The 21,323-nt window shown below is 43.2% G+C and overlaps 2 protein-coding genes across 3 annotated transcripts; one reads left to right on the top strand and one right to left on the bottom strand.

Moving 5' to 3' along the window:
• Positions 1–1,553: 1,553 nt before the first annotated feature.
• On the top strand, positions 1,554–9,261 carry ZP2 (zona pellucida glycoprotein 2). 2 transcript variants are annotated; one of them, XM_087731893.1, is made up of 19 exons: positions 1,554–1,583; positions 3,137–3,356; positions 3,436–3,509; positions 3,692–3,775; positions 3,868–3,962; positions 4,760–4,918; positions 5,271–5,315; positions 5,556–5,720; positions 6,096–6,192; positions 6,275–6,456; positions 6,861–6,990; positions 7,170–7,351; positions 7,430–7,521; positions 7,609–7,733; positions 7,991–8,180; positions 8,491–8,626; positions 8,707–8,803; positions 8,890–8,976; positions 9,063–9,261. In XM_087731893.1, the coding sequence occupies exons 2-19, from the start codon at positions 3,310–3,312 to the stop codon at positions 9,206–9,208; spliced, it is 2,133 nt and encodes a 710-aa protein (XP_087588019.1). In that variant the 5' UTR covers positions 1,554–1,583; positions 3,137–3,309; the 3' UTR covers positions 9,209–9,261. The 2 variants fall into 2 exon arrangements, with proteins under 2 accessions (XP_087588019.1, XP_087588020.1); XM_087731894.1 differs by having other exon boundaries at positions 1,555–1,586.
• Positions 9,262–18,403: 9,142 nt separating this feature from the next.
• Positions 18,404–20,039, bottom strand: LOC104015184 (melanin-concentrating hormone receptor 1-like). The gene is given in 3 exon segments (XM_009467887.2): positions 18,404–18,850; positions 18,852–19,399; positions 19,955–20,039. Coding segments are annotated over 3 exon segments (1,080 nt in total).
• Between the last annotated feature and the right edge of the window lie 1,284 nt (positions 20,040–21,323).

The raw sequence follows: 21,323 nt of genomic DNA, 5'->3' as shown, positions 1-21,323 counted from the left end.
TGGGCTCTTTGCATTGCTAAAGCCTTTTTCTTGGTTTTTTTTTCCCATGATATCATCAGCAGTGCTACAAACAGTCCCAGGGAAAGCCACACTGAGCTCATTGGTGTCTCAAATGCTGTCCTGCTGCCAGTGTGTGAGGGACAGGCACAGCCAAAGCCCATAGCAAAGTGCATCTATGCTGAGGAGATCCGGGCTCTCCGGAGATGGTATGCAACGCCCCAACGCTCAGGGGTGTTCAGCACTGCTCTTGGGCAATGCTTTTTTTTTTTTTTCCCAAAAGAGAGAAAATCAAACAAGTAAAGGAGAAAAGCAGAGAATTGGAAGAGGAGACCTTGCAGGTTTTTGCAGCAGAAAAAAAAAAAGAAAGCCATGGAGGTGGTTTTGTGTGTCAGGGCATGAATTAGCTGTTTACCTGTAACTCAGGCCATAGTTATTGTTACAGGCTCAACAACTCGGACAGGTGGAACTGAATTTTTTTGAAAGGAGGAATGGCTGTGCTTTCTCTGCAGCTTAAGCTGCAAATTCAGGCATGTTAAGTGAAGCAACAACTAGTTGTTTTAGCACATGCTGATGAATTACATCCTACAAACCTACATACTTGAAGACTGATAGTAGGAGCTGCTAACTTGCACCACAGCACAAACCCAGTTGTGGTGACTGTGGCAATAGTGTTGCTCTAACTGCTAAATGTTGTCTGGCCCAACATTACCTTTCAGCTACACAAGCCACAACCTGTTATGAGGCCTTTGGGAGCTGGGAAAACCCTGAGTTAACTCTGGCAGGCAAGGACAGGCTGTCCTGTGAAGGGGCTGTGTGTTGCCACTGCCCAGGCCTCTGCAGGTTTCCCCCACGCTAAGCAGCATCACTCCGGCATGATGCAAGATCGAGCTTTTACCAGCCCAGGGTCAGCCAAACTCTGGGAATATGATCCAAAGCTCCCTGGGACTCACAGCTTTTCCATGAATTTAATGAAGCTGGGAATCAGGGGTTGGGAATTATGAGTGAGTTTAACTTTACATCAGATTTGACTGGCTGAAAGTACCTCATTTATGTAATTCTTTAAAGGATGTGTATTTGAAATACTTTTTTCTCCCTACTGTGTTAGTTAAACCCAAGCTAAATAATAATAGATACATAATACAACAAACTTGTGCATGGCTTCAAAGTTTTTTTCATTAGTTTTCTGTATAATCATTGCTTTTGAAAACAATGAATCTTATTATAGAAAAAAAGAGAGAGAAAAAAAAGGTACATGATTGTCCTGGTTTTGGCTGGGATAGAGTTAATTTTCTTCCTAGTAGCTGGTATAGTGCTGTGGTTTGGATTTAGTATGAGAATAATGTGATAACACACGGATGTTTTAGTTATTGCTAAGTAGTGTTCATACTGGTCAAGGACTTTTCAGCTTCCCCTGCTCTGCCCGGTGCACAAGAAGCTGGGAGGGGGCACAGCCAGGACAGCTGACCCCGACTGGCCAAAGGGCTGTTCCATACCGCATGACGCCATGCCCAGTATATAAACTGGGGTAGCTGGCCAGGGGACAGCGATCGCTGCTCGGGGACAGGCTGGGCATCAGTCAGCAGGTGGTGAGCAGTTGCATCACTTGGTTTTCCTGGGTTTTGTTCCTCTCTTCGTTGTTGTTGTTTTCCTTTTCACTACAATTTTTAAAAATTATTATTATTATTATTATTATTATTATTATTATTATTATTATTATTACTACTACTACTACTACTATTACTATTATTTTTAGTTTCATTTAATTTCATTACTTGTTAAACTGTTCTTATCTCAGTCCATGAATTTTCTTACTTTTGCCCTTCCGATTCTCTCAGCCACCCCACCGGGAGGGAGAGGGTGAGCGAGCGGCTGTGTGGTGCTTGGTTGCCAACTGGGGTTAAACCACAACGATGATGTATGTTTGTGAATTCAGGAGTCTCTGGGAAGTTAATTTCTTGCCAAAGGTTATCTGCCTGCTAATCCTATTGATGGCAAAAGCAGAAGTGCAATTTTGTGCTTTTTGTGCTACGAACATCAGGTGCTATTTACTCTGGTGTGGTTATGGATCCGAGCTAGTGCCTGCGTGTTGCTGTGAGTGGCATCGTGCACACTTGGTATCCCCACTTGCATAATAGCTTTAACTCTGCATTTGCCCTGTTCTCACAAGGATGACAGTTAAAAAGATGCTTCTAAAGAATGTACATTTTAAAATTACTTACACTAGACATCTGCTCTGCCTATATGGATCATATTGCTTTGCTACACAGCGCACTGATGGCAACACACGCTCTGCAGCTACCTGCCTCCACCCATGCTGTTGTCTCATCCAAGTTCCCAGCTCTTCGGTACCTACCAGCAGTTGATAGACAAGCTCTTTCTAACAACTCTAAATCTTTATGAGAAATGAGGCTACTGTCACTTGGGCTGGGAAACTCTAAAATCTGCTCTAGGCACAGGTCTATAACTGTAAGCAGAAATATAAATGAATACATTTAACATTAATACATGGTACATTAATACAAAATTTATTATTCCCTGAAGCCCAATTTAACATCCCATTCCTAAATTACTATTCCATAATATTAATTTTCTTCTGTTCCTATGATATATCTTTTTGCTTTCTTACAGCTCAAAAATTCAACTACTTTTAAAAATATGAGTCTTTGGGGTTTTTTTACAAGTCTGTCTGAATTCAAAAGCATTGGGGAAGCTGAAAGATAACATAAGTATGAGATTTTTTCTTCCCAGGCCTCTTCCCCAAAGATTTAAACAATGACAGTCTGACCAAAGCCTCCAGAGATCTTCCAGTCTAAAGATCTGATCTAGGACTTCTCTTCCTCAACCTGTCACTCATGTTTTCCTAATTAGATCTATACCAGCATTGCAGATTTGCCCATACAGGGGAACAAAATATTCTCAGTTACATACAAATCTACTGGTGGAATTGTTTTAAACTATCAGAAAATCAAAGTGGCACAGAAATCTCCTTTTTAAAAAATGACTGCCAAAAGATGTACATTTTTCTGTGCAACATCTGACAAGGGAATAAAGGGAATAAGCTATCAGAGCAAGAAAAAAATGCCTTAAAAATAGAAGGAAACAACAACTCTTGCCAAAGACTTAATATCACCTTAAGGTCTCCTGCGAGCCCCCCCTTCACAGCAAGGAGGCTGCATCTCACCGAGAGGCAGGTGCAAGCTCTCAGTCCCCCAGGCAGCAGAAAGGCCGCACCTGTGTGGAGCCTGCACCAGGTCCTATAATAATCCTCCCCGGGCAGGCAAAGAGTAAGCTTGTGGTCGCTGTGAGAAGATGGGGCTGTTTGTGGAGCAGCAGTGCTTGACCAACTCAAGGATGTGGTGAGTGGGGTTTGGGGGTGGGGTGGGGAGCTGGGTCCTTTCATTGCTGCTCTCTCATTTGCTTCTGTTCTTCTTGCAGGTTGCTGCTCCTGTTTGGCTTTTTGCTGCCCTTAGCCCCTTGTGCTGATGGCCTGGGGGACCAGGATCTCTTAGGTAATGAGGCCTCTCTGGGCTGGTAGTGGTGTGGGTGTGGGCTTTAGGTTTGCTTAAAGCTGCTTCCCCCATGCCTTGGTGTGGGAGCGGTGTCTGAAGCAGGGCTGGCTAGCTGGAGGGCTTGTGGGGTGTGTGCCTTCAGGAGGGTGATGGTGTAGCTGATTGTGGTCTTCCCTCTGCAGAGAGCGTGACCTGTCACAGGGATGGGATGCAAGTTGAGTTTTCCAGTGAGCTTGGTAACTACTCCTGGCATGTGTGTGTTGTGGGTAGGTATTGCTATTGGCTTGGCTTAGTCCTTTCTAATCTAGCTTGAAAGCAGATGCCCGCCTGCAGGGCTAATCTTCCACTTTCTCCCTAGATGCGAGTGATGAGGAGATGGTGTCCTGTGACCACACTGTGGATTATGAGAGGCTGTTGCTCAGTGTCCTGTTTGTCAACTGCACTAGCCTGGAGGTAAAGGGGTCTCCATTCTGGGAAGGTGCTATGGAGTGTGGTTTGTTTTTATTTTTTTCTTCTGGTCAGGACTGGGTTTAATAGGATCTCTAGCTCTAACTTTCTTCAAGAGTGGAAATACTTTAACTACTCCAATGAGCAGTTTATGCCAGAAGTAGTTTTAAAAAAAAACAACAACCCTGTTACCTTAATACTTATTCTTTCAACTGTGGATTAAACCCCCTCAGACACTGCCATGAATGTTGTGTTCTCCTGTAAAGAAATTGAGATTGATGTTATATAACATCTTGTAGGGAAGTGGACCAGGTCCTAAAAATTTCATAGCACCACTCTGTATATGTGTATTGATAGAGCAATTAAGAATGCATGCTATTCATAGCTGTTGAGGTAGAGTAGTAAGTGGGAGACCAACCCAAACTAGCCTCAAACAGAGTATTTGCTGGTATCAGTTGCTTTAGGCTTTTGAAATACCACAAGACTTCTAGTTTTGGCATTTATTAAATTGGTTCTTGAACAGATAACTCTCTGGCACTACAGTCCACCAGTCCTTGAAGGCTTTCTTCTTGACTCCTGCAGTTTTCTTGGTACCTTCTGCTCTTCAACCCGGCCTTGTTACTCTATGCTTTCATAGAGAACTGATCCTTTTTCCATAAGCTTCTGACAGTTCACTGTGTCCTTGCACTGGTACAAACACCTAAAACAACTCTGAAGCTGCAGTTTAGTCTCAAAGGCTTTTAGTTGTCTTCATGCTGCAGCAAGTACTGCTGCCTCTTTCTAATTAATGTCTCTTTCTATAGCATGGTCAGCACCAGCTAAGGTTGAGGCTGATGGTGAATGACACAATGGGAGAGGAGAGGAATGTAACCTACAGCACTCGCTGTGATACTGTTCATGCAGATGAAATCACTACGCCTTTCTTTGCTGGTGTAACAAACTGTACAAAAGACTTCATGGCAGTAAGTAGAGGAATAGGAGTCCTATAGATCCTGCTTAAAGGCTTGCAAAGTGGGATGGCTGTCTCCTGGAACTGCATAGCTGGGATTGGCAGAAAGATGGGGAAAGCTCCAGCCAGCTTCAGGGAAGTCTGACTGCATGTCCCTCTTGGTGTGACCGCTAGCTCTTTGAAGAGCTAGTTTGCAAATGGTCATTAATTATACACATGGTCTGGCTCCAGCTCTATTGCAGGGGAAACTGAGGTGCTGGTGCCAGCTGTCTGCTTTGGAAAACTATAGTGGAGATTTTTCTAAGAGAAGCTGTAGGGTTGAGTACTGTCTGTTCCTGTGGTCTAACCCTTGTGCTGTGTTCCAGATTGCTTTCCCAAGACCCACTCCAAGCTTCAGTGATGAGCATATGGTATGTTTTGCAGAGGGAGGGTGTGGGAATGCATGGTTTTTGGATCTAAACCGAGTCTGATGTCTCCAAGCTGGAATAGTTACCTCTTCTGGGGTAATAGCATCTTGTTGGGAAGCTTAATCCTGTACTATCAATATAGGGATCTTGAATGCGAGACCTGCAGGGTGAAGAACTGTAATGCTTTGCTGCTTCTGCATGGCTGTGCCTTTCCTTCTTAAGGAAGGATCTCCTGCTTTGCAGGTTCCAGCAGCTCTGGTGACCTGGACTCTCTCAGTTGATGATGGAAACAGAATACATCAGCTGAGCCTTGGGCAAGCCATGCAGCAAGGCTATAACTTTCTAGCTGATGACCACAACCTGATCTTTCAGGTGGCCTTTACTGCCACTGGAGTTGTTTCCTACAAGGTAGGTGAACAAAGAATTGGCACTGAGGAGACAGTGCTGTTTTAACAGAGGCTAGGCATCTCCCTCCTGTAGACCTATGGAAATGTGTGTACTGCTCAGCCCTATAAAATGGGGAAGCACAGTGTGTCCCTCAGCAGTACAGCTGATGGGCACCTATGTAAGTGGGATCCTAGCTATAGCCTGTCCTGTGAACACCTGACTGGCAGTCTTGTGGGCAGATCCTTTCTGAAAGGGTGTTGAGATGGGAAGAAACTGCTGTTGCAGATGTGAATAGCAGCAGTCCTGAACCAGGCATAGTGTATGGCCCTGCAGGGTTGGTCTTATGATGGATCGTGAGCTGAGTACTCTCTAATAGACCCCTATCTTCTTTGCCAGCACAATGATAAGGTGCTTTATACTGTGGCACTCAAGCTCTCGTATGGCCCTCCTGAACACAGACTGACTGTGGAGTCAAGAATGCTTTGTGCACCAGGTAATGCATGGAGAAATTCAGAACCTGGCCTGCTTCTGCCCTGAGGAAACTAGTCTTATATTTAACAAAGATGTTGTTGCAGGTCCAGCAACCTGTAATGCAACACACATGACTGTTGCCATCCCAGCCTTCCCAGGGACCCTTATGGCTGTGGGTGTAGAGGATAAGACCATACCCATGGACCAGCTTCAGGAAAATGGGTTTGCTCTGGACACAAAGAGAGGGGTGAAGTTGCATATTAGCAGGGGAGTTCTGAAGTCCAGGGTGAGTTCTGATCCTCAAGTCACAGGAGTGGGTGTGATTACAACTCACTGGTGCTTACTGAGAACCAGAGCACATTAGTTTTGACCTTGACTAAACACCTGTCAAGTCAGCCATGTGCCCTGGGGCTGGCTGAGGGCAGTTGTGATTAAGATGAATGTAAACTGACTGATAGGCATCACTTGGAGAACTTGGGTTTTATGGGGTCTTTTGGCAAAAACAGTTGGAGGTGAAAATGTTCCTCTTGGTGTGGATTGGTATTTGGTATTCCTGGAGCAATGCAAATTAACAAACTAGCTAAGTTTTGAAGAGCACTGTGGCCCCAGGGCAAGTGAAACACTAACACATGCATGTGTTAAAATGAGCTCTTGTAGTTACACTCCAGGAGAGTAACTCTTGTCTTTCAGCTACATGGGGAGAGCTGCTCAGGACTTCAGTCCTACATGTCCTCTTTGAAATTGGTTTTTCGCTTCCATGGGGAGACTGTGGCAATGGTGATGCACCCAGGGTGCCCTTGTGACCAGCATGCACCAATAGGTAAGTGACTGACTTCTGCAATGGACTTGGCCCATGTGGTGCTTGGGTGGCAATCCTTCAGCATGGCTTGTTCTGACACTTTCCTGTGAAAGACTAGTTCATCTCTAGCCACAACACGACAGCTCTTAGACTGAGCTGTTGATGACTGGCATGACAACTTATATGAACCTCTGTTACAGCTGCTGTATGCACCCAGGATGGGTACATGGATTTTGAAATACTTGCTGACAGTACTACACCACCACTAGACTTGGATACGCTTAGGCTCAGAGATCCTGCGTGCCGGCCAGCCTTTGGGTCGTCTTTGAATGACAGGGTTTGGTTTCATGTCCCACTGAATGGATGTGGGACCAGGTATTGGGTAAGTGTGCAGCCAGGATTAATGGGGAGGGCTTCATGCATCAGGAATGCCCTCACTAATGCTGTTATTTCTCCACAGTTTGATGGGGAGAAAATTGTTTATGAGAATGAGGTGAGGGCATTATGGACAGACTTTCCATTGCGCAGGATCTCAAGGGACAGTGAACTCAGGTGTGTCTGGAAACCTCTTTAGGTAATGCTTAATCCTGGATATCCTATATATGAGCATAGGACTCACCTGCTCCTTCCTTGTTACAGGCTAACAGTCTTGTGCTCCTTCAGCAATGGTGATGCCTCCCTCACTATAAGGGTGGACAACCTTCCTCCTCTGGCTTCTTCAGTGAACCAAGGTCCCCTCTCCTTAGTTCTTCTAAGCTACCCAGGTAAAGCTCAGGTGGCTGGGAAGCAACTGAGATTGGCAGGGGAGGATGTATGAGTGAACTGTTCTGGTGTATGGGCATCTGATGACCTGATGTGCTTCCTTCTGTCTCGCTCATGTTGCTTGAGGTAGATGCCTTAAATATGTGACTCTAGGACAAATTGCAGGTGGTGGATGGCTGCTGTTGAAGAGCTCTACACTAGAGTTTCTTCAGGACTCTTTTTGTACACTGATTTGCCTAAAAGGCTTTGGTTTTTGCAGAGGACTCATTCAGGCAGCCATACCGTGATGATCAGTACCCAATAGTAAGGTACCTACGGCAGCCCATCTTCCTGGAAGTTCAGGTCCTGAACCGTAATGATCCCAATCTCTATTTGGTATTGGATGACTGTTGGGCAACAGCTTCACAAGATCCAAGCTCACTTCCCCAGTGGAGTATTGTTGTTGATGGGTGAGTGTCCTGCCAGAGAAGTTTAAAGTATTTTGGACAGTGCATGGGAGGATTCCTTAATTCCCCCTGCTGCTCCCCTGGGAGCAGAGCCCCAGGTATAAGGGCTTCATTTCAGGTGGCCTTCAAGGTACCTTGGTGGTGCTGCCCTGGTATGCTGGAACTTGTAGAGGTGCTGACATCCTTCAACCTCAAACTCTAGCTTGCTGATTTTTTTTAAAGAAAAAAAACCAACAAAACAAACAAAAAACCCCAAATGAACCATTGGTCTCAACTCTGCTGTTCTGACTTGCTGCTTCTTACCTATTGGCAGGTGTGAGTATGATCTGGACAGCTACAGGACTGTGTTTCATTCTGTGGGGCATGGTGTCAGCTACGCTAACTATCGCCAAAGGCTGGAAGTGAAGACTTTTGCCTTTGTCTCTGGTGACAAAGCCCTCCCTGGCCTAGTAGGTGACGCTTGCTTTAGAGCAGCAAGTAGGAGCAGTTATTGCCTCAAAATGAATGGACCTCTCATTCTCTATCCTAGGTATACTTCCATTGCAGTGTCCTGATCTGTGACCGTTTTCAACCAGACTCCCCTCTGTGTATGACAAGATGCCCTAGGCCGTCTAGAAGCAAGCGAGGTAATGCCTAAGCAGATGTTAGGTTGTACTTATCTAAGATAAGCCACTGTATGATGGGGTTAACCTCTACTACGTTGCTGTTGTAGAGAGTGGGATGCCAGGCGTGAACTCTGCAGTGGTGAGCTTGCAGGGTCCTGTCCTCCTTGTGCCAGAAGGATGGTCTGCAACCCAAGGTGCTAAGCAAGTATGGTACTAATGTATGTTGCTTAGGTTTGGTGAAGAGCTGTCTCCACAAACTATCTTTCTGCTTGCTTTGTAGGGAGTGCTCTCTTGAGTAAGGAAGCATGGGCTGGCATTACAATGACTGCTGTTGGCATTCTTTCTCTGGTGGCCATAATGCTACTATTTTTGGCTTTTCTTAAATGCCTAAAGAGAAGAGCGTTCCTGGTAAATGCAGTATGTTAGTGTATTTTTTTACAAATAAACTTGGACTGCAAAAGTCTCCTGGATGAGCTGTATAGCTCTGGAGTTGTTATATATCATTTGGGGAACTAGACTGGACAAAGATGGTTGGCTTGCTGAGCAGTGGTACTGCTCTCAATGTCTCCTTAACAACTGTGCAGTTAACTTGTGGTGTTTCGGTCTAATGTTGGTAATTCAGCATCATCTAGACCCTTTACAGCAGTAACCAAATACTTGTATAAATTTACTACTAGTTTAGCTGGGGCTATATGAAAAAAAGCAGTGTTTCATGACACCTGCTCTGCAAAATCAAAGCCCAACTGTGAATAGCACTTTATGCTAGTCATCTAGATTACAAAAAAATGTAGATTTGATCCTGGGTGAACATAAGGCTTTAATAGGGGCAAATGGTAGCTGCTCAGTGAGTATTTTGTGGCATTTAAGTAAAAGTACATTGGGGTACATGTTCCAGGTAGTAGCTTTACTCCCTAATTCCTAAAGATCAGTCTGTGCAGCAGTACTCAATGCCACATTGCTCTTCAAGGTAAAAGTAAGGTCAGACATAATTTTACTTGGTTCTGGCTTGTCATAATCAAGTGTTTGCATTGCATGGGTGGGGAGTGTGATGTGTAAGCTATAGCCTGTAAGCAGCCTTAAGCTTACTGCTAGTGAAGGTGGAAATGAATCAACTGGCTATAAAAAAAACTTGGCAAGAGACTTCCTTGTCTTTTACAGACCAAGACAGCTGCCATGTTAATGGGTGATGTCAGTTTGTCAATGTTTCTACATTTAAAGAAAAAAATCACATATGTATGTCCCTGCTGTTGCTTTCCAGCTTAAAACGTGTTCAGGATGTGCCCTCTGGCACAGGCTGATGTGCTCTAGCCCACAGAGGCCTAGAGACACCTAGTTGCCTGCAATTCAAGCTCAGTTTTAATGTATAAAATGAACTCCCACATAAGGGAGACTTGAGGGCAACACTGAAGTGGTTACAGAAGACTTGGTTGATAGAGAATATGCTGTGTTATCTATGTAGCTTTAGGTATGCCATTTTCAAAAATAGCAAAATGCTTTGAAGCAGGAATACTTTTTTATTTGTGTTTTATGCCTCACTACTACAGGCAGGGAGGACTAAATGTGATTGAATAAGGTCTCCTAGAATAATTAACTTCATGTCCTATTTCTAGGACTAGAAAGTGACTATGTAAAAGTAGCTCCTTATTTGCTTGTTTTGTGCCTTCAACTTGGTTTCAATGCTCTAGCTCTCTTTGTGAGGAGCTGAAGACTGCAATATAGCTTTTAAGTTCACTGGCTGATTTTTTTTTTAACTACACTTGAGTGGAAGATCACAAACTTCTTGAGGCTAAATGAAGCTCAGCAGTAGTATGTTAAGCCCCTTGTTGTTCACCTGTGGTCTGGGGCTGCCCTTCTGTATTTTTTGGATTACAAGCCATGTTTCCCTCTGCTCTGGCATCAGTGTGCTGCTGTTGAGCACAGCTCCCCTTCCTACTGGGCATGCTTGCCTTGCCTTAGGCTGCTGTGGCTATGTTGCAGTTACCCTTAGGCAGCCAAGCAACCCACCTGTGGTGTGGGGGCACAGGTGCCCAAAGGAGATAGGCCTGAAGCTAATGATAGCCTGGTCCAATTCTCATACTGAACATCAGCTTTAGGATTTCTAGTCATCTTGCTAACCAGCAGATGCTTAGTATCTGCCTCTCTAATTGGTACTAAGCCCTTGAAAGAAATTATCTTGTGCTGCAAGTGTGCCAGCTGATTGCTACCTCCTCCTTCTGTTGCAGTTAGTAGTAGTTTCTGTTGTCTGGCCATCTCTACCTTTTGTAGGTCTGGTCCTCATTTTTAGATATATTGCTGTTAGTAATGTACTTTAGAAGGCTTTTTTTTAAATGTCCTATCTGCTTGTTCTGTTCCCTGTAGACCAATTAGTTGGTTATTTTGGAGATTCCAGCAGTGATAACAAAGCCAAGAACACTTCTCTGAAGTAGAAAAATGTCACCCTTACCAGACCAGATTTTGTGTTCTGCTGTCATTTAAAGAGCTTAAAATGAGGTATCTGTATTGTAACTGTCTGGGTAACAGACAAAGTTTTCCCAACTGGCCCAGTTAAAGGGAGCAGGAACAGTCCCTAGTATTGCCTTGCTTTCTACCTCTAAGCCTCACAGCTTCTCTAAAAGAAAGGCAATACAATTACTAGTTCTTTTTTTAGGGGGGGGAAAAGAGGCATGGAGGGAGCCTGTTCATGATTATTGATAAATAAAAGCATGTTTATGCTCAGAGTTTGGAGGTTAAAACTCAGGCTTCTGGAGTCCTTATCTAGTGCTTTTAGTCTACTAGAGTACACTGTATTGCAGTAGTGGTGAGCCAGGGATAATGGGGTGCTCTGAAAAACAACAGTTTAAAACTAAAGCTCTGTCTAAGAGGATCATGAATAGATTTGCTTATTACTAACAAATTATTTCTGGTTCTACTACTTTTAACCTTTGTTATCTTCATGATAAATGAAATGAATACTTCAGGCCAATTATGGAATGTAGAAAATTTGTTTACTAGATCCATTTTGGGTTTGTTGCCTTTACTTTTCTTGTGGCTTTCTACTACCTGCCAGGGTAGAGGGCATTCAGTGTAGCACTCTTACTCTGTTAATTATTTGTGTCTATTATGTATTCTCTCCTGCATCAACTCATGCAACTGAATACTGTAGTCCTTTTAATATCTCCCCACTGAAGATTTGGCTTTAATGATGACTATAATACTGAATTTCCTCAGTCACTTTGTTCTGAAATCTCCCATTGCTGTCTTACATTCCTGTTGGACTTTGCAGCCAATTTCCTTTTTGAAATGCTTATCAAATGCTTTTCACAATTGCGATTCCATTCAATTGTGTGGGTTTTTTTAAAAAAAATTCATGTTGTACCAACATGAATGTGCAGCTCTTCTAGCTGTTCTTGTAAATGTGAGCTCTGTGCTGCAGCTGGGGATTAAAACTTGGCTTTAGTTAAATGTTAACAACACCTAGCACTTGTTTCAAAACATTACTGTAAAAACAAAAAAAAAAAAACCCAAGCCATCTTCCTCCTTACTATGTGATTCAGATAATTACAAAAGGTTCTTGGAGAAGCACTTACAGCGAAGCTGGAGCCTGTCTTTTCTGAACGCAGCAGGCTAGAAGGATATTAAGAAAACTCCCAGAAAGTGGAACAGACTCTTCCTGCTGCAGAGGTGACGTTCTGGTGGCCAGAACTTCCATGGCCATTCAATAGGGGCACTGGGAATATGTAATTTTGGTCTCTCTGAAAATTGAGGGAGGAAATAAGGTATTTCTTGAAAGGAGAAAAAAAGGTTGTGAATAACGGATAAAGCTGTCTTGTCTGTAACACTTACACACTGAAGCAAAATAGAGCTGTGTTGATGTTTGGAAGTTACTCATACCTGTTATTTTCCCTCTCCCTCTGCCCAAGAGGCACTTAGATTATGAAGAAAGTGCATAGCAATATATTACTTAACTTTCTAATAAGTTTTCTTTACATGCAAGTCTTCCTATCTGTACAAAAATTGGAAAACTCTTCTAACTTATTAGTGGGCTGGAAGAGGCTATAAAGACTTCCTATGTCACATTTTGGTATTATTTGCATGATTAATATTTTTATTAAAGAGTCGGACTCTGGGTTTGACATGTTGCTCTTCCTCTCTCTAAGGGCACATTTTCCAAATTCAAGTAAGTTTGAAAGAAATGCCATGTAACCATATAAATGAAATACTGTTAGGTTGCAGGCAGCTGCACAGGGTGTAACAGTATGTTTAACTGGCAGGTGGAGAGAAGGGAGAGCATTAATGCTGCCTCTGCAGTAATGCCACCTAATCTGAAGACTGGTTGTACCACACTGACTTCATTAGATTGCATTTGACCTGTAGGTTCTTTGTTCTGCTAGGTTACAACAGCTGATCTCCATTCCTCTAGGACTTGATAATTGGGACAGCTCTGTTAAACTGAATGCGAACTTGCTACACCATTTCCTACCTCTGCTGTCATCACTGGTATCAGAGTTTCTATGCTTGGTGTCTTTGCTTGTATGGTGGTGTTCCCTTTTGATTTTATTTTATCCCAAAATACTAATTTTCAGGGGGAACTCCACTTCTGTAGTCATATGTGAAGAATGTGACTTGTATTAGCAGTCAGGCTTCTGTGGTAAGCCAAATAGCAAGAGTCCTAAAGTGCTGGGATTAGCGAGGTCCAACTGTACTTCCCTTTTAAACACAAAATGTTTGGAATTGTAGCCAAAGCAAATACATTAGAAACCCTCCATCCTAAAGCTGGTAGCAGAGCAAAAGCACTGAGTTACTAAAGATTTGCCATACATTGGAGGCCCACAAACATTTTTGGGATCTTTAGTTTTACTGTCCCATAAATTAAACCTAAGATTTTTTCTTTATGTAACCTGGCATGAAAGGTGGTGGCACCTGGAACTTCAGCATGGCAAGAAATACAGTAAATGAGTTTTGTTAAAAGGTCAGTGCATGTTTTTAAAATGGCACTGCAGTTGTTCATTGCACTTTTGTTGTACATGAGGGCAGCAATATCTGTAGATGTAACGCAGTCCATTTGAAGTGAGACAGTTTCAGTCGTGCAATTGTGCTTTTTATTTTACATTCAGTACATGTTACCTTACACAGTCAAGGAAACAGGGCATAAAAATACAATTGCATGTGACAATGAAAGGGGTGAAAGTGCTCTGTTGCACTCTGAGCGTAACAGCCTTAGGTTAAACATTGTCTGGCAACTTTGTGTAAGCAGGGAGAGCGATCACCACGAGTCCAGCTCCTTATTCTCTGCGTGTAGGGCTTCAGGCCAGTGGATGGACTCTGCTAATGCTAATTGTTAAACATGCTGTGCATAAATAGCATAGGGCTGGGGACTCATCTGCCACAGCCCCTACTTCACTTAATAAGCATTATTGAGCTATTTTTAGTACAACAGGTTTCAGGGTACATTTTCTAAATATTAATGTAAAGTCTGTGCAAGGAGAGCATGGAGTACTGAGAACATGATCATTAGGAAGGCTTTATGCTGCTGTTAATCACAGTTATACTGTCAAGAGAAGTACAATGGAACTATGAATTTCATGTTAGAGCTATTTATTTGTAAGTCACTTTTACTATTTATTATCAGCCTGATAGGGGTTAGGGTTGAAATGATTACTTAGGCTATTGTCCAGCAAACCACCTACTATACTTAAGTCCTGTTGACTTAGCACTTGGATAGAATATGAAGTATTTCTTCAAAAGTGGAAAAGTGGTGCTTGATGAAAAGGGTTTATGTACTTGACAGCACATTGTACTTAATGTGTGTGGGCTTTTAGCTCTTCTGAGGCAAACAAGGCTGGTATTCTTAATATTCCCCCTTTTCCATCTTTCTCCTTGTTCCTAAGTGTGGGAAAGGATTGGTGCAAGTTCAGGCAGAGAAGCGTTTCCTTGTTTCTTATTGCTGGATGGAGTTTGAATCTCCGCTCCAGGATGGATGCAATTTACTAAATAACATTACATTGGCTGTCATGTGAATGCTCTGTAAGAGAGAAATGCTAGCCGATGTCCCCATAAGTTAAAATATTTCTCACGTGGCTTGTGTATATGAATCTGGAAGTTTGTACTAGTTGAGGGTGTTTAAAATACCTCACTTATCTTTAGTAAGGGCATAGGTAAGAGTTTTACTTTTGCTCTTTAACTTCTACCTTTTATACTCTCCTTAGTAGCTGGGGAGGCAAGACAAAGAGGTTGCACATGGTGACAGCCATCCAGGTCAAAGGGAAGGTTGTTCTTGTATGATTCCTGTCCCTGGCCAATATTGTCTGCTTAGGGGAAGACTTTCAGGTGTGGCACATGAGATCTGTCCCTAGTCTCTGGGAGGATTAATTCTGTGGTTCTCCCAGGGTGGTCCTGTTGTGCTCTATTTGTGGACATTGTAGGGGAAGTTTGAATGAAGACTCATAACTTATTTAAATCAAGGAAAACATGGGTTTGTTTTTGTTCCTGCTTTGAAAATAACTTACCTTGGAGCCTAGCCCACATGTGTGCCTTCCCTCTTCCTATATGAGTGCTGGTGTTTCTCAGTCCCCTGTTTAAATGTGTTAACTGTGGAATTTTTAAGCACACTTCACAAATAGAAATCATAGAATACCAGGTTGGAAGGGACCCCAAGGATCATCTGGTCCACCCTTTCTAGCACTATCTAGACAAGATGGCCCAGCACCATGTCCAGCTGAGTCTTAAACATGTTCAGTGTAGCAGAGTCAACCACTTCCCTGGGGAGATTATTCCAATGACTGTTCTCATGGTGAAAAATTTACCTCTTGTGTCCAATTGGAATCTCCCTGGGAGTAACTTGTACCCGTTACCTCTTGTCCTCACCATGGGACTCCTTGTAAAAAGGGAGTCTCCATCTTCTGTGTAGCTCCCCTTTGAGTACTGGGACATGGTGATGAGATCACCTCTAAGCCTCCTTTTCTCAAGGCTGAACAAACCCAGCTCTCTCAGCCTGTCCTCATACAGCAGGCTTCCCAGACCCTTGGTCTTTGTTAAACTTCATAAGGTTCTTGTTAGCCCACAAAAGATTTCTTTACTACATTTGAGCCTGATGTCTGTCTCTTCTGATGCATATGGAAGGATGAAGTGTGAATGAGGTGCAGCAAGAGGAGGCATAAGAAAAGAGTCAATGAACCTGTTCCATGTGGAGTCAGCACTGGGGTCTCTGCAGCTTGAGTTCAAGCAGCTGCTTCAGGAACTGTAGCAAAGTTGGTTGCTCCAAATCTCCTTAGAAAGACTCGGGCTGTTTGGGGTCCCCCAGGATGTAGGGATTAGGGCTGTGGGAGTGGCTGTCTATTGAGATGTGCTTATGTCTGAAGTAAGGGCCAGCGAACTAGGCCGCTGGGGTAGGGCAGGCTGAGGACCCAGTTGGGAATGGTGCCATCAGGGTGGGAAAGGCTCCTGCCATTACCCTGCTGGGCTGGTGCTATTCTATAGGAAGCCAAGAAAGTGACTGTGAAAATGGGGCCTTGGCACCATCTCCCCCAGCATCCCTTGCTAAGGAATTCTTAGCTCTGTTGTAGTGGTTAATAATCAGAAAAACCCCAAACAATCTACACACTAATTTTTTTTCCAGTAAAAACACCTGGTCTATGCTGACCTAGTTTTATTTCTTCTGCATATCCCTATCAAAACCCATGCTAATGTGGTGATGGCACAATGCTGAAAGCAGCCTTTATTAAAAGGACATGGTGAGAAGCTTTGAAATGGTAGTGACTGATGAACATGCAAAGGTCAGGGCAGCAGGAATGAAACTGTTCCTTGCTTACCTGCTGCTAATTGAGAATTCACAGCTTTAGCTCCTGACAAGTGCTGATGACAGAATGAATTACATAATGAAAAATCAATTTAAAATGCAGAAGGAAATGGTTTGTGTCAGGCCGGACTCTGAGCTGGAATAAATTCACTTGCCTCAGTGTCTGCTGAGTTTATTAAGTAATGCCTGCTCCCTTCAGCAAAAGATGAGGGTATAAAGAAAATCTAGGGGAAAGGATTAGATCCCTTCAGCTGTGTATCTGTATATAAGCTGTGGTCTAAAGCTTTGAGTGTTCTCACTTGAGACAGGTGTAAGGGTTTTATTGCTTGGTCTTTGGAAGTGCCTCCTGAAGCTATTAGAGACAGCATTGCCTCAGGCATTGCTGGCTATGTGGTTTTGTAGTAGTTGTTTGCTGAATTAACATGCCATTAAAATAAAATAAATAGCTCCTGAAAATCTAGAGTTGGAGATAAGGATCCTCCCGGTTACAGAGTGGATGTTGCAGTGTTGATGTTTGGTTACTTTATAGGAGCAGGAATAAATCAAGGTAGTGATGATGTTTTTAACTTTTAATTTGTTAAAACTAAAGTAGGTTGTGCATTCTAGCAACCGGGTATTCCTAATAAAGAATTTGATCTGGTCTTTGTGATCTTTTGAAATACAATAGCACTTCTTAAGCAGCTTTAACTGACCTACCATGAAGAGGCAAATGTTCCCTTAAAACTGAAGTGTGTAGAACCTTTGCTTTTGCCCATTTTTCTGGATGTAGGTGCCTGCTATTAGTAGAATAATAGTATTTTAAAACCAAAACCTAATGATTTTTGGTTGCCATGTGCAACAAAGTGGCTTGATTGTCAGAGAATGGATGCTTTGTGGTTTCTACTGTCAAGTCCTTTCAAAATTGCTCAAGATGAGCACATGAAAACTGAGCCACCTACAATCATGTTGAAAACCTGAGCAATATGCTTCAAGATGTGTATTTACTAAAGGCTTGCTGCCAGCTGAGGAAATACTACGATGATATGCATGTACATGTGATACACAGCCAATGTTAAACTATTGTTTTCTTTTTTAATGTAGATAGAACCTAATTGTTACTTTCTATGGTAAAGCAACTTGGTGACTTAGCAACAGCTACTGATTAACTTGGGTTGCTGTTGTCCCCTAACAAGATGGTACAGAACTGTTTCTCAGAGTGATTGTGAATAAATCAATATGGTTACTTTTAAATGTATTTGAGAATATTTATTGGACTTCTTGACAATTGGTGATTCTGGAAAATGAGTAGTTTTTCTGGCTTTAAAGTGACAGAAAACAATTCATGTCTCACCCACTGTTAAAGATGTCATGGAGCTGGTGTGTTAGAAAGGAGATGAAAAAGTATTGTCCTATTGTTTACAATCTTCATAAAGTATGTTAAGCTCTTGAACCACGCTTCTGGGGGGGGGAAGTGATCCAAAATAGTCCAAATTCCTTCTGTCTTCCTTAAAGCTTAAAAAAAACTCCCCAAGTTTCAAATGGTGGCAGTGTCTCAGCCCTGGGCCTAGGGTTTCTGCTTGTCTGGGGTTTTGCATAAAAATATTTTTAGTATGTGGGTTAATCTAATAAAATGCCTGAAAGCTTTTAATCTCTTGAGGAGAATATAATTCATAGTTGTCAGAGAAGATGTAAATAAAAACACAAGGCCAAACAAAGCTTCTGCCCAAATGCTGCCACTACTTTGTCTCCAGGCCAGGTAAAGATCCATCCCATAGGAGATGTGGTGCTTGCCTGCCACTGCCTGTGTGTTTGGATGGGAAAGGAGAGTGGCTGGCTTGTGGGGCATGCCCTAACTGCTGCAGGGCTCGTTACCTGCCAGAGACAGGTACCAAATGCAGCAGTGGCTACCCTGACTCAATTGCATCCCCCTGAATGCTTTTGCTCCCATGTGGGGAAGCCTGCCCTGCAGCTGCTGGCCTTACAGGGACCCCAAGCTGCCTCTGGAAACTTTGGCCCAGCAAGATGTAGATGAAGGGGCTCAGACAACTGTTGGCATAACCCAGGCTGATAGCTACATTGTAGGCATAGTAGAAAAGCAAGGTGGGGCGAGTCATGGTGAGCTGGGCCAGTTGCAGGATGTGGAAAGGTGCCCAGCAAATGGAGAAGGCTACGCAAATAGCAATTGCTGTATGGGTCAGTTTCTTTGTTCGTGCCCTGGTGCATCTTTGGCTCATCAGCGCTTCTGAGGACCTGGCCATCTTGAGCAGGATCCTCCTGTAGGCCACCATGATGAGGCAAAAGGGATGGCAAAGACCCCAGAAAGAATTAGTAGAGAGTGTACCAATAAATGTCCCTCTGGGGGTCTGGCAGACAAATCCCACAGCCTAGTAGACCTCCAGGTAAAGGGATGAGCTGAGCGTACATCCATACAGGTGTAATGCTGAGGAAGGAAAGGGCCCAGAGCACACAGATGACAAGGATTGCCACAGGGCACTTCCTGAAGTGAGTGGAAGTGAAGGGGTAGACGGTGGCCAGGTAGCCGTCGATAGACATAGCGGTGAGGATGTAGGTGCTGGTGAACTGGCTGTTGGCATCCAGGGCAGTGATGATTGTACACATCGTCTCCCCAAAGTGCCAGGCTCCGTTCCCCAGCAGCTGGTGGATGAGGAAGGGCATGCCCAGGAGGAAGAGCAGGTCCACCATGGAGAGGCTGATAATGAAGATGCCTGGGACACTACTGCTAGGGCCAGATTTCTTTAAGACTGTGCAGATAACCAGGCTGTTACCAATAATGCCCAACAGGCAGATAATGCCAAAGAGGGTGGGCATGATGAAGCTGCCATAGCTCATCCTGCTGGGGTCACCTGCAGAGACAAGTGTAGGCCGGAAAAAGTCAGCTGTGCCAGGACCACTGGTGAGGACGCCTTGTGGATATGCTGGCTTCTAACAGACAATGAGTGCTCTGAATGCAAATAATAGCAGATTTCTTAAGCACATGTAAGATGAGGAGGGGATTTTTTTTGTGTGGTTGTGTCTAACTACACACAGGCACTTTCTCAGCAGCTTTCACAAATGTATACATTAAAATGTGTCTAATCAAGTGTGCATACACCCATTCTTCCCTTCATGTGTATGAACACAAACATATTAACAATAGAATGAAAGAGCACTAATGTGTGTATCATTCCATACATGTGATGGAGACCCTTTCAGATGCATACATACATAATGAATATATGTTTCAATAGATATATTCATGTTTTGGATTCATGTTGCTTAACTGTATGGATATTAATATTCATATTCAGGCTTTCTTCAAAACCATATCACATCAGTGATTTTTTTTTTTCTTTCCGCCTGCCTACACTCATAGTTTATATACTAATGTATCTTTTCACTTACCTGTTTATTGCACTTACCAGGCAGAGAAAAGTTTTGAACAGCTTTGGAGCTGTTGGGGATGCAGCTGTTGAAGCTCTCCGTGTGGCTTGTTTTAAAATCCATCCTTCAGGAAAAACTGGTCCTCAGCCACAACTTGAAGATGTTAGTATTTCATGTTGAAAGAATAAAGGTTGCCGATTCCTTGGAGATCTGTGGGGCTGCTCAGAAAGCTACTGCTCTAAGCATCAGCAGAGGCTGTTAACGCAGGTTAAAAAGCAGCTTCTCTGCTCCCTGTACCACCACCAGGCAAAAGTGACACCAAGACATAATGAGGCAGCGCCTGTCACCAGGCTGGCAGCAGAGTGCTGGAAATACGCTTGCAGGGAGAACAGAATTTCATTTTAGTGCTGAAGGCAGTGAATCAGGATCCACTGATGGACTAAGCAGTGAACTTGTGCTCTGGAGAGGCAAATGGGGCCTGGAAGTAAATGAAAATTAAATAAAATGATGGGTAGCTAGCACTGAGAGCACATTTTGCTTTCAGGGTCTAACTGAGTATAAATATCTCTACAATTCTGCAAAGAATGATCTTACCCTAAAGTCAAGTTTTGCAGCAAGATTTGCAAGTGTAGATTGGGGTTAATCTCATTAGATTCTGAAGCAAGGTCATCCTAAGTGGAACAGTACAAGCTGTGTAAGTATGTGGAAATATGATATTTTCTGGCTACGTCTGATAAGTTGCAGCGCAGATGATGAACAGCATCATTATTCTCTCCTGTGAGGTGCTTTCTCCATTTCAATTCATTTTGAGGTCTCAAGCACAGGAATAAGAGAGTTATACATGTTTCATTTTAGGCAGACTGATAGAAGAGAATAGGAGATAAACAAGGGATTTGTTTTCAAGGTGTGTTTGAAATTACAGCAGTTTGGTATGTAAACCAGGCAAAACACTGGAAACATTAAATAAATGAGATGGTGACTGTGTTATAATCAAGTTGCACTCATCTCTGCCTTATTTCCCTTACAACCATTCATCTGTTCCTAGATTGAAGGCATTACTGGCTAGAAAAAATAAGATTTGGAAAGTAAGATTAGACTCAAACCATATCCTGATGATGGGGGCCAGTAGTCTGGTGAGAGGCAGGAAGGATTCTGTAATGACTAGAATGGCATTTCAAGGCTTACTTTTTGCTAGCCATAAGGATTTCTAGCACTTAGAAGTAGTTGTTATTTCAGTACTTTACAGCTCTTAAAAGCAGGCACCAGTCCCACTTGCACAAGGGATAATACATTCCATTTACCATACATTTACCAACCATTCCTTCACCTCAATGCCCCCAGCATTGGAGTCTCTTCGTTTGCAAACACCAGTATCTTTCATTTTTTTGCAGTCCAGTGAATGCACTG

The sequence above is a fragment of the Nipponia nippon genome, unplaced genomic scaffold (assembly GCF_047370975.1).
Source record: "Nipponia nippon isolate SJK-2023a ecotype South Korea unplaced genomic scaffold, ASM4737097v1 scaffold_5, whole genome shotgun sequence".
Classification (NCBI taxonomy): Eukaryota; Metazoa; Chordata; class Aves; order Pelecaniformes; family Threskiornithidae; genus Nipponia; species Nipponia nippon.
This window is presented reverse-complemented; position numbering and strand designations above follow the sequence as displayed.

Coding starts and splice junctions, on each gene's coding strand:
- ZP2 (XM_087731893.1), top strand. CDS start 3,310: ATGGGGCTGTTTGTGGAGCAGCAGTGCTTGACCAACTCAAGGATGTG. Junction 6,457..6,860: donor GGGGAGTTCTGAAGTCCAGG/GTGAGTTCTGAT, acceptor CTTGTCTTTCAG/CTACATGGGGAGAGCTGCTC. Junction 8,804..8,889: donor GCCGTCTAGAAGCAAGCGAG/GTAATGCCTAAG, acceptor TTGCTGTTGTAG/AGAGTGGGATGCCAGGCGTG.